Here is a 13009-nt window from a genome sequence, read left to right as displayed (position 1 = left end):
AGCAACCAGAAATAATTCTTTTTCAGATAAATAGAAACAAACTCATAAAATTTGGAGATACATGTTTTTCAATGGACTGCGGGACATGCAGTGTTGACAGAACATGGTGGAGCTTATCAATGACATACTTGGCTTTTATCAAACAGTCACAAAATTGTTTGATGCTAGTGTATCGACACTGTATCGCAACCAACGAAGATACCATGCATCGCAATATCGATATTGTCCCACCCCTGGTATTTCAATCAACGCTGTTTAATGAAGAACATTCCAACTTCAAATTTGTTGTTGTTTTACTCTTCATCCCCCCCCCCAAAATTTTTTTTTAAAAATCTGGAAAAAAAAACATTTCATTGCTGTCAGATGAAAATCAAGTTTGTCAATGTCTCCCACGTATTGTCAACACTGCATATTCTTCTTGTCCAATGAAAAACATGTATCTCCAAATTATTTTTTAAGCTTGCTCCTGAAAAAACTCTTGATCGGACGTATTAGCCTTTTTGGGGGGTTTGTATGGTAAAATTATGAAAGAAAAGTACATTTTTGTAGTCAGACATTAAATTTGCTTCATTGCTTTTTAAGCTAAATGTGCGAGTTGTTGTGAGATGTTTCTCATAGATATTGTATTGTGCTTTGGAAAGAAACCAATCTTGTCATCAATGCTGAAAAACGAATTATGTTTCCTTTATGTGTCGTGATATTCTCACAGTTAAAATATAGCCGTATCTTGAGTGACTCTGCGACACACTTTTACCAAACATCACACACACACACACACACACACACCAACACAGACAAGCATGCCCCATTACACTCACACACAACAGTAGCCGAAGCGCAAATCAATACTCCAGGTCCGACACGAGTCTACCAGTGACAGGCGGCCTATGATATGAAAGAGATGCCATTGATCCACACCCCACTAGGCCTTCATCCTCAAAAGGCCATCATTCCATTAGCATTGATCCGCTATGTTTGAGTGTGTGTGATGGATTAAGGGCGGGCTAAGAGAATGAGGCCCAGCCAACAGAGGACTAATAAAAATCGAAGAGTCCTGAAAGGGATTTCTATAAATGAGGATTTAAATAACAGCCACCAGACAAAGGGCTGCTGCTTATTCTGTGACTGATGGCAAATTAATACGACTTAATCATTTTTTCTGCACTATACTGGGTTATTCAAGTCCTATTATTGAGATATTAATACAAATACAAAGTAGACTAATATTGAAATCCCTCCACAGCCCATCGGCGCGCTGAACCCCAAGCGGGCCGCCTTCTTCTTCGACCGCTACGATTCGTGGGACGACGACCAGGTGCCAAAGTTCCACTATGGCACGCATTACTCCACCTCCAGCTTCACCCTCATGTGGCTGCTTCGCATGGTAAGTGCACCTGACACACAGGAGTTTATCATTTCGTCATGTAGTGCCCTTCAATAACGTGAGTCATGAACCGCATATACAGTAGTACTTGAACTTACAACGGACCCAACCTTCAAGTTTGCTGCTCGTTCTGGTGTGCCTGCCTTGGCCACGTGGGGGCAGTATGACAAAGACAGATGGATATGCTGTTCATCGCGACCTCTTAGCTCAGCTCAATAGTATGGCACTAATATTAGCTCTTTGCAGAGGATAAAGAATATGACAGAGTACTGTTATGTTGTATATTATGTACGGTTATATTTTGTGTGTTGCTGCACTGTTTGTATTCAATCCGTTGCTTATAGGGTTAGCTTCGCAACATAGATGCCAGTTAGTGTTGGCATTAAGCGAGCGGACTGAAAGGCTAAACTTGTTCTAAATACACGTGTAATTCTCTTTAGTTTGACAGTAAACTTCAAGTGAGAGTGGCACTAAACAGCTTGAAGCCTCTTTTTGATGAAATGTTCACTCTTTGCCAAAGTGCTGCTTTAATGTGAAGTGAGTTGAGTTCACTCTCACCATACAGCGCTTGTTTTTCAAGTCTGCGCTTGCAATTCAAAGCAAAAAATCGACTGGGCGACTCGTATCGCGAAAAACTTGTAAGTCGAGTCACTTGTATCTAAAGGGACCGCTACATATCCAAATTTAGCCATTTTTAAAAACATCCAAAACCCAGGAAAAAGGTTTTTTTTTCGGATTAAAACATGACATGTTGGACTACCTAATGCGAACATCATGTTTGTCCAAACTTTTGTGAGTTTTGAAACATTTCTTTATTTAAAAAATTCCCATTTCGTCACTACCCAAAGAAAAGCATGTGTCTGAAGACTATCATGACCAATAACTATGATAGAACCGATATGATAAATAATGAATTGCTCGCATATTGTTTCTCAATTATTTTTATGCTTTTATACATTGTCGCCAAATGCCACTAGCCTCAAAGACCACGACGCTGGTTGTGATTAGTTTTTAAGAGAGTCACTGCACACTGCAATATTGTGTCTGTTGTGTGGAAACCATCAATCTGGCCACACTGCCCTCCAGGGATCGGGAGGTTACTAAGTTGTTTGTTTTTTTTTTTTTTTGGCTCCCTCCACTTTGTATGTTATTGCGCCACTAGCTCACCATTGTCAGTGAGTCCCAGTAGAGCTGCAGCATTGATCCACGAGCATCATTAGCAGGCTTATGCTTAGGCCGCTCTACCGCATAAGCCTTATGTTAAAACCCTCCAATGCCTATTAATGTCTCACACGTGACCCTCTTATACATTGTATAAATGACATGTTAGTATTATAGTGGTTGGCGGTGGTCGCGTTCAGGTATATGGCGGGCGTTTCACTTGGGGGTTGGGCCACAGAGACCGCGATTGATCTGTCCTAACAAGATTATACATGATTAGAAATGCATCAGCAGCATGATTTTATTGGCTTTAGAGGCTCACTGGGATTGTTTTTTTTTTTTTTCTTTTTCTCCCACAATGTTTGTTACAGGCCTGGATACATTTAGAAGAGGGCCGATTGCATTGGCAACATTGTAATATCATAACAATTTCAAATTGTAATTATGAAGTGGTCATGTGACGGGTCCGCAAAAGAGAAAATTTAACGCAAGTTTTTTTTTTTGCTTTCTTTTCTTTTTGGTCTTCGCTTCATCTATTCGAGCAGGACTAAGACTAGTGGCGAAATTATCTGTTGAGATGATGCATGGCATTGAGTCAAAGAGGGAGCGATAGCCTCCTGAAATTTAACCACAATTAGCATCTGGTGGAAATCTAATGAGACCTTTTTTTTTTTTTTTTTTTTTTTTTGTCTGCTAACGTGTAGTCAACAAGCAGGAAATCAAAGGTGATTCGGAAGTTGTCTGATATGAGAATTTTGTGGAAATGTTAGAAGTCCTCCCAGAAAGAGATCTATGTCAAAATCAGGAATTAAAACTATTCTTTATGTGCTTTAAAAAAAACAATGCAGTATTTGGTGGAAATGGAATTTGTTCCTTCATTGTCATAATTAGGGCTTGAGCGATTAATGGGCCGCCTGAGTCATCGGCCAATATTAGCCGTTTTAAATTTTTTGCTGATTTTCTTTCACACATTAACACATAACAGCATAAGACAAAGATAATGACATTCAAACAAATGTAAAAAAAAAATAATAATAATAATAATCGCCAGAAATCGGGGGAAAAAAATCTGCCATTTTTTGGTCGAGTTTTCTTTCTGTTCTAAAGTTAAATATTACAGGACAAAATATTGTAAAACAGTCAAATGTTCTGACTATAATTCATATATTTATTAAGTTACTTTATTCACATATTCTTTTTAATTAATCGGCCAATTAATTGGTTATTGGTATTGTACTGTGCGAAATATCAGAATCTGCCTAAAAAAAAAAATCGATTTTGGTCGGGCCTTTGTCATGATAACGTATATGGTTAATTTTCGTGTCAATCTTCATTTGAAACTGGGATAGTATAGAAAATATCTAGAGTATAGGAAATAACATGAAAGTTCTGAAACTTTAGTACGTTATTGTAGTTTAGCTGTTCTTGGTACACAGCAGGTACTCTGATCCCTGATCCAGACTCTTTTTGTAATCCACAGGAGCCCTTTACCACGTTCTTCCTAAACCTCCAAGGAGGCAAGTTTGACCACGCCGACCGCACATTCTCGTCGGTGTCCCGCGCATGGAGGAACTGCCAGAGAGACACATCAGATGTCAAGGTACAGTTAAAAAAAAAAGGAAATATGCAGTGGCAAAATAATGACAACAGCAAAATCACTCAGTGTAGCCAACTTAGCCACTTTTTTTCGAGCCCTCCAGTGACTTTATTATTATTATTTTTTTAAAGCAAGAAAAAGCCTTTGATGGCGGTGTCTTGCGTAATATCCTCCTTGGAATGACACCAGTTATTGTTTGACAATATCAATATTTGCAATTAGTAAATATACCACAGATTTTGATCCCAAAACATTTCATCTTACATTACCCTTCTAATAAATGGCTTACTGAGGATTTATTTAAATAGTGAACCGTGAATATATGGAGGATTAAGAAAAGCAAAGAAAAAGTGAATTAAAAATAATCCTTTGATTTTGACCTCTTGCATTATGCCCTCAATGGAACAGCGTCTGTTCATCTTTTGGAATACATAAAAAGAAAAAGCCAAAGAAAACAAGTAATTTGATGCGCGCTGAATTCAGGTCTCATGAGGTACGCCAGCGCCGACGTTTTTGAGCATATTCTTCCCCCCATAGTGTGATACGATTCATAACTGTAGGAGCTGAGGGACGTTCCACTGAATACTATGAACAACCCCATGGAATATTCCTATAGACAAGGAAGAGCTGCAACGGAAAAGAGTAATAGCGATGGCCAGTCACTAGCAATTACTGTCCCGTGGCAATGAAAGCTTCCCGGTCTTGTGATCAAAGCAAAAGACTAATCCTCATCTGTCTCCCATTCAGCCGGGCTAGAACCTGGACTTCAGTCTTACCCACCGGCCCCTCCCAAAAACTCTGCAGCACTGTTGGATTTGCCCCTCAAAACAGCCCGGGTCGCCCTCGCACACTTTTAACTGCTCCACTAAAACATTTACAGTCCGACATTCTATGTCAAAGCAGCGTTTCCAGCTCAGGGTCTCTTGGCACCGGGTCACTGAATTGGGGGTCTGGTGGGGTAGGGGGGTAGCGGTGGTGTCGAGGGGTTTTGACGCTTGATTGCGCTCGAGTGTCACCCCCCCCCCCCCTTCCCCCCTTAGCCCCCGCAATAAAACATGTGGCTCGCGTTACAGCGTAGTTGGTTGGCGCTTGATTGCGAAAGCGGCCGTTTTGCTCCCTCCGTCCAGACCCGTCAAGGTGGATCAGACCGGGAGGGCTCAAAGTCACATCAAAACAACAAGCAAATATGGACCTTATCATGACGTTGGCGTATCATCCAATCAAAATCAATTATCACCAAATTGTTTTTTTCTTTTATGTGAAACCCGAACAAAAATCTTTTTTGCTGTTTTTAGAATGAAAACAACAAAAATTACCAAACTGTGTCTGTACAATGGGGGGAAAAAAATGTGTCCTCTGAAATCTGATTTTTTTTTAATCAGATAAAAACATCAACAACAACGTAATTTTCAATATTGTCACCAATAAAGATCTTGTATCTCCAATTTTCCCCCCTCTTCTTATCCGGTCTACTGTATTGGTTCACCAAGCCTTTTATGATTAGAATATATATATATTTTTATCTTTTAGTGAAAAACAAAAGAAGAAAAAGAGAAAAAAAACTGTCGTATCATTATTGCTCCCATAAATACAAATTATGAGATCATGTATCTCCAGTAGCTCTTCTTTTTATCCCATTCCCAGATTTAAAAAAAAATTAAATAAAAATGCAAAACCATCTATGTCCAGTGATTAATTTGTCATGTCAAATTTTGTGATATTTTATTTTGTATTTTATTCCATTTGTTTTTAGCATTTTTATGTGTGAAAGTGGTACCAAAAATATTGCTACATTTTTACAGAACATTTTCTTCAATCCAAAATGTAAAGAAAATCAGTATGAATCTCCTGATGTTTCTTTTTTTTTTCATTTTATCCAAAAGCTGAAAAAAATACTTTTGCTATTTTTCGGTTAAAAAGAAAAAAAACATCATAATATGCTAACTCGTCATTGCCCAATAAAAATCATGTATCTCCAATTTACCCTGGATTGAACCAGAAGGACTAAACTTCACCTTAAAACAAGGAACTCAAGATACTTTTTTCCTTTTTTTTTTTGCATATATTTTCAATACACGTCCGTCGACTTTTTCCACTCGGACGCATGCATTCACTCCGGATGCAAAAGCGGAATTAGCGAAGAGACGTTTCAATTTAGCATGCCAAGTATACCATTTAGCTTTAGCATTAGAGCCATTCATGGAAGCCTGCCGTCCCGGCCAGAGGGCAAAAAGCCCCAGTGTGTTATTTTTTTCTTTAAAAAAAGAAAAAGAAGAACGGGTGATAATAGGCTACAACACCCACATTCAATGTGTCTCTAGCCTGGGTGACGCTAGCATGACCCTTCAATCCCTTGACCCCTAGCTTCAGCCTGGAGGCATCAGAGAAACCTGCAGAGGTTAGAGGTAGCAACAGTGGAAGTGTAGCAGGGTGGGGGTGAGTTTGGGGCAGTGACCCATGACAGGACAGGATTGGGGATCAGAGGGGCTGGCCTCTGACCAGGCCGAGGCAAGGGGCCACTGCACATAATGCTGTATGCGAGGCAGCTTTGAATGTAGCCCTCTAAGTTTTGCTGTTCTGTGTGTATTTTGTCAGTAGTGTAGTGTGAGTGTGTGCTTTTACAGCAACCGGTGAACCCCCACGAGCCGCGGGTCTCGTTAAGAGCGGGGACCTTTTTTTTTTTGCACAGTGAAGACATTTCACCAGTGAGAGGAAGTGCCGTGTTGTTTTTAGAGCCCTTATGTTTCATTTTGATGAGCTCTTTGCACCACATTGACATTTGTTTTGTTGCCTCGAAATCTTCTTGCCCCTTTTATACACTCCTCTCCAAAAGTATCGGAACTATGAGGTCTCTTCCTTTATTTTGTTGTAGAATGAAAACATTTGGACTAATATAAGACAAGTAATGTCTGGATCACACTACAAGACAAATTTGGTCTTTCCGATTACACTATGTCTTACTACTGGCATAAAATCTTGCCATATCTTGGGCAGACAGCGGCAACACTACGTGACATGTAGATACCACCTTTTACCACCGGATACACTCGTTACCATGGCGACAACAACAACGCGCCACAATGTTTTGTGTGTGGGGGGGGAACGCGTGGTGGTCGTCACCGGTGCTCGGGAGACGACGTTCTTTCAAGGATTGCTTGATGTATGTTCACATACTTTAATTACGATACGGCTCGCAAGCTTGCTAGGCATTACGTAGCCTAGCAAGCTAGTGCTAGCACTAATGTTTGTACGTAAACATGCCTTCTGTTGAATCATGATCTAATGCTTCGGTAAACATTGGTTTGTGCGCGTAAACAAATGTTGACAACGGCAAGCAGTCAAGGCGATGCGCCGGTCACAATGCGCAATCCTATTGGTCGACGTCAAAGTGCACTGTCGGTGAGTTGTCGTTGATATGTCATACTACACGGAAGATATCCAAAAAATCAAACATGCGAGACTTTTCATTTTGGCGTCGTAGGGGCAAATCGTTGATTGTGGATTACGTCACACAACAAGACATTTTGTCGTTCACGACAAAATATGTCAGGCCTGATCTCGGAAATCGGCTGCGATAGCTAATCCGGCCAATATCAGGGCTAAAATCCTGTAGTCTGATCAAGGCATAAAGGTGAAATCAACAACTACTCGATTATCAAATAATCGACAACTATTTTGATAGTCAATTAATCGTTTAGAGACATTGGAGGTAAGCATTTCGATGGTCACTGAGATGAGTCCTTGTAAACTTGCTGGAGACATGACATTTTTCCCCAAAGATTCGAATTTAGATTTTTCTACTGTATTTATGTTGGGTTTTGGGTCTGTGTAGCAATAAAACTAGCCTAGCTATTTAAACAAAGTAACAGTGAAATGTAACCTCTTAATGTTCACAGTTCACCGCACAGTTCTCTATAACTTCCATCTTAATCATTCCTGTTGTTTACACATTGGAGCCAAGCAATAAGGCATCGTGGTTCATCTTTGTGCGGAGTCTTAATTGGAGAAGCATGGTCTCTAACAATAACATGCACTTGGAACCCAGAGGGCAGCTTTTTCTGCATGTGTTTACACTCATTATGCAACAAGTTCCGCTTTGTTAGCGTTGGTGAAGGGCTCGCGTCTCGCTGTCATAACCAGATTTGTGTCTCGCCGTCGTACTTGTGGAGAATGTTGTGTTATTTGAGACAGGCAAATAAAACCATCATATAAATGGGAAGGAATGCGGTGTGCTTTATTTTTCCCCTTGGTTACATGGAACAGTGGGAAAATACTGTAAATTGAAAATTCAGTACCTGAAGCCAGTTTCCCTCACGAACATGAAATTTCATACACTTGTCTATCATGACTAGACCTTCAAAAAAGTCTCACAAACCCATGTCTGAAACCACACAGGAACCCAGTCTTCCATTTTGGTTCAAAGTAAGTCTGCCATTTTCATTTGAAACAATCATTTTTGGGTAATCTTGGCCATTCAAGGCATCATTTAAAGACAAACTTGTCCCAGGGATGCCATCAAAACGGCTATCAAATTTGAACCTCATATACTAGACAAATGGGCGATGCTAAATTGTCAAATATTTTATGTGTTGTTGCGTATGGCCGGAGCCTGGCAGCAAAGTTTGATGAGTGTTGAGTAAAAATCTTGTTAGGGTTCGGTAGCATATGGATTTATTTCTTATTTTTTTTTAAATTCAGCCTCAGAAACCATCCATCCAGTTTCTGAGCCGCTTCTCCTCACTAGAATCGCGGGCATGCTGGAGCCTATCCCAGCTATCATCAGGCAGGAGGCGGGGTACACCCTGAACTGGTTGCCAGCCAATCGCACTTATTGACATGAAATTTGGTAGGCGTGTCTGTCATAAGTAGACTCACCAAACAATTTTCAAGAACCTTTGTACAAAATGACACAGGAAGTCTGCCACTTTGATTTGAAGTGACCATTTTGGGGTCAATTTTCAGGGATCCTTCAAAGACCTCCTTTGTCCTATAAATTTTGTCTGATTGTCACCAAACTAGAAACCACGTATACTAGACAGATGGGTTACAACCACCTACGAAGGATTTTAGGGTTGTCGGAAGATTTAAGTCGTTGTGTTGTTACCCACACAGGAGTTGATTCCAGAGTTCTACTACCTCCCTGAGATGTTTGTCAATGCCAACACATACAACCTGGGAGTGATGGAGGACGGCATGCCAGTCTCTGACGTAGAACTGCCCCCCTGGGCCAAGACCCCCGAGGAGTTTGTGCGAATCAATCGACAGGTAAACATTGCCGCTCGCTTCCGCCGCTGCCGACACGAGCTTTCCTCTACGCCGAGAAACGTAATTACAATGAATTCACTGGTGATTCAAATAGACATTATTTCCTGGCGGTGTACATTGTGGCCATCGAGGAGCAGGCATTTCAGCCTTTTCAATGCCTGTGGCCACCGGGGTCTGCTAACCAGACGGTTAATATGACCAGGCCCCGATCATTAATCATGCAGTGTCTTTTTTTTTTTTTTTTTTTTTTGGGTGTGTGTGTGGGCGGGGCGGCGGCATCTGTATGCTTCTAGCGTTGCCTTTTCCTTCTTTCATTCTTTCATAAGCCTCAAAGCAAAAAAGGTTATACAAGCATGTTAATGTTTGTATAAATGTTTTATACTATACAGTACATAGTAGTGACAGAATGATCTATTGTAATACCACTGGTATTATTGGGTTCCCTTCAAATACGGCCTTCTTTTCATTTCTTTTTTAAGGATGCGTCACTCATGTAGTTTGTGGTCTTATATCCCAAATTGGCTGCATCCTTTGAAGGCTGCATTTATGCCTTAGCAGGGGTGTCATACTCATTTTTGCTGCGGGCCACATCGTAGTTAGGGTTTCCCTCGGAAGGCCGTCATGAGCGCGAACACACATACAGTAACTGTACAATTGCCTCATGTTATTACATACACACAAAAATCGATAACTATATTTGAAACCAGAAGCCAGTAAAAAGTTGTTAATTCAGTTGTTTGCAATCAACAGTTGTTTGCAATCAACGTTATATAAAAGGGAAGACGATTTGCAATGTTGTTATTTTAGCAAGAAACATGAAGTCGACGCACTTGATTTGCTTTCGCGGGCCACATAAATTGATGTTGCGGGCCGGATGTGGCCCCCGGGCCTTGAGTTTGACACAAGCCTTTTCACTTCAAAATGTGTATGTTTTCATGTTTCTTAAAGGATGCCTCACTCCTGTAGTTAGTGGCCTCCCACTGAGTATCCCGAGACGACGATATCCTTCAGAGGCTGCACTTGAAGATGGATTATGCCGTAAAATTAGGCAGAGGCTGACCCGAATTGAAGCCTCCTTCAAATGCAGCCTTCTTTTTGAGGACGTTAAGATGGCCCGCGCGGCCCATCTGCGTAGCTTGACGCGCACACGGCAAAAATTGTTGCTGCGCGTAGAATGCCGCGGAGATCATCTCTCGTGATTGGTCCGTTTTAGTAACATGCTGTGATGATGTAATCAGCGTTCCTCCCGGTTCCACATAGCACCTACGCCGCTGCCTTCTCGATCGATTTTGCAGCATAATTAAATGTATCATCTGGTCATCTAGGTGCATTTGTTCTAGCAGACTCTGTTCCACAGTCGCCATTGTTGTTGCTTTGTTCCTTGTTACGGAAAGGAAAGTAAAATACGGCTTCCGGAAATGGCCACAAAATGCAGAGGAACCTCCACCCTGTGGCGTCCTAGCCAATACCAGCCGTAGCGACACCCCCGACTTGGAGGAGAACTGCAGCACACTTTCAAAACCGCGCGCGTGGGTTGCGCTCGAGTATAAAGGCAAACTGCAGCACACTTTCAAAACAGCGCGTGTGGTTTGCGCTCGAGTATAAAGGCAAACTGCGTGCAGGATAGCCGCCGTGATGTCAGCGCAGTCGCCGTCCGCACGAGTATAAAGAATCCAACTGGCTAGCGGGCACCGTATTCTACCATTTTAATCAATGACAGCGTTTTTTTTCGTGTGTGTATTAAAATAGCAATTGAACATGATTTAGAGGAGGCGTTGTGTTGATGTTGGTGTGCAATGGTATATGATAGCAGTATAAGGTATAATCAGAACTTTGGTTTGGTAACTAAAGCAAGATAGTTTTTTTGGGGGGGGGGGGGGATTTCCTTAAATGTAGTGATTTTGGACATGAGGATTCCTCCCGACAGCCACGATATGCAGCTTGTCGTTGCTGAATATTTACTAATTCTATATGGGTTTCTTAGTAAATAAAGCTCCATTAAAAAAAACGGAACTGGCGAAAAAATTCTCGTGAATGTGCACTCTGAAAAGACCTAAAAATGGTGCACCCCCCATAAGCGAGTACTGTATTTTCACGACCATAAGGCGCACTTAAAAGTCTTACATTTTCTCCAAAATAATGCGGCACGCCTTATGTGTGCACCGAGTTCCAAAATCTGTAAACGTTCAAAGTGAAGTTGCGACCGGCGTGGGAGCAATGGATGACAGATGGCGAACACAGCTTTACTAAGACTAGGAGGCAGGGCCGGGCGAGTTACGCCACCATATGTGAATGGATTGTGGATGCCTGGGCTAAGGTATCTGATTTGACTGTTGTCCGAGCTTTCGCGAAAGCCGGCATCATTACTGAACAGCCCCCCGGCAACAAGGCTGTCTCTGACGATGACGAGAGGGAACCCGGCATGTTTGATGGAGAACTTGCCCAGCTGTTCATTTCGGATACAGAAGATGAGGACTTTGATGGATTTGTGGATGAGGATTGATCAAAAAATAATGTACAACCAAACTCAGTTTTGCTCCCGCTGCCTTTTTTAAAAACATACGCTTATGTTGTAGCGTGCATGCATGCTACCCTATCTTTTAAGCTAGCGTATGTTTTACCATGCCTGCGCCCAATAATAGGGTGCGCCTTATGTATGTGTTGAATACAGAAATAGACCCCGTAACTGAGACAGCGCCTTTTAATACGGTGCGCCTTATGGTTGCGGAAATACAGTAGATATGCTTTAAAACCTTTCCCCCCCCCCCAGAATAAGTACTTTGTAGATTTAGGTAACCCGCAGCTGATAAAGAAGATATTGCCATTTAAAATATTACAGAACGTTTTGACATCTTGGGTTTAGTTCCCCTTGAAGTCATAATGAAGCATGGGGGATGTCTCTATTCAAAGGTTTCTTCAAATGTGGCCTTCATAAGGTTCCTCTTATATCACAAGATGACCGGATAACTTTGCAGGCTGCAATTGGTGCCTTATTATGTTGAAATGCAGCACAAAGGTTATCCCAGTTTGAAGGCCCCTACAAATATGTCCTTCTTTTCATGGTTGTTGCATCGCTTACTATCGTTTATTTCGTCCGATGTGCCAAAATGGCAGCGTCCTTCGGACGCTGCATTTGAAGGTCGTTGATCTCCTCAATTTGTGTGGAGACTGACCCAAATGAAAGATCTCGAAATTGCATCACAAAGAATGAGAAAAACATTTTTTCAGGGGTTTTATTGGTCATTTGAACATATAAACGATATTTAAAATTAAAGACACATAAGCTTTGTAAGAGGGACCCTAAAAGAGGGTGGCCTGGTTCCAGTATAGAAAAAAAAAAAAGCCCAAATGGTGCCTTAGGATGAGCTAAAGGTACGGATGCGTGGGTGGACAGGCTCACTCTAGTGACAGATAGCTGGCATTTGAGGGTGTCAGCTGGCACCGTCGCGAGAGGGATGAGCGTGCCACTGAGGAGGGACGGAAGAGTGAAGGACTTAATGGGCTGTTTGGCTCACTTTGGCTGCCAGGCCCACTAATGGCCTCAACCGCAACGAGGATTTAGTCACACACACACACACACACACACACATATATATATATAT

General features: G+C 41.6%; 1 protein-coding gene across 9 annotated transcripts in view; it reads left to right on the top strand.

Annotated features, from left to right (window-relative positions):
* Positions 1–13009, top strand: part of lrba (LPS-responsive vesicle trafficking, beach and anchor containing) — a 266996-nt gene that overhangs the window by 191386 nt on the left and 62601 nt on the right. For all 9 annotated transcript variants that reach the window (XM_061770952.1, XM_061770951.1, XM_061770956.1 and 6 more), the window contains 3 exons: positions 1244–1384; positions 4026–4145; positions 9255–9407. In XM_061770952.1, coding sequence (XP_061626936.1) covers positions 1244–1384; positions 4026–4145; positions 9255–9407 — 414 coding nt within the window. The remainder of the gene's footprint in view (positions 1–1243; positions 1385–4025; positions 4146–9254; positions 9408–13009) is intronic.

This window comes from Phyllopteryx taeniolatus, chromosome 4 (genome assembly GCF_024500385.1).
Source record: "Phyllopteryx taeniolatus isolate TA_2022b chromosome 4, UOR_Ptae_1.2, whole genome shotgun sequence".
In the NCBI taxonomy this organism is placed as follows: Eukaryota; Metazoa; Chordata; class Actinopteri; order Syngnathiformes; family Syngnathidae; genus Phyllopteryx; species Phyllopteryx taeniolatus.
Note: the sequence above shows the minus strand (reverse complement) of the source record. Positions and strands in the feature narration are given on the sequence as shown.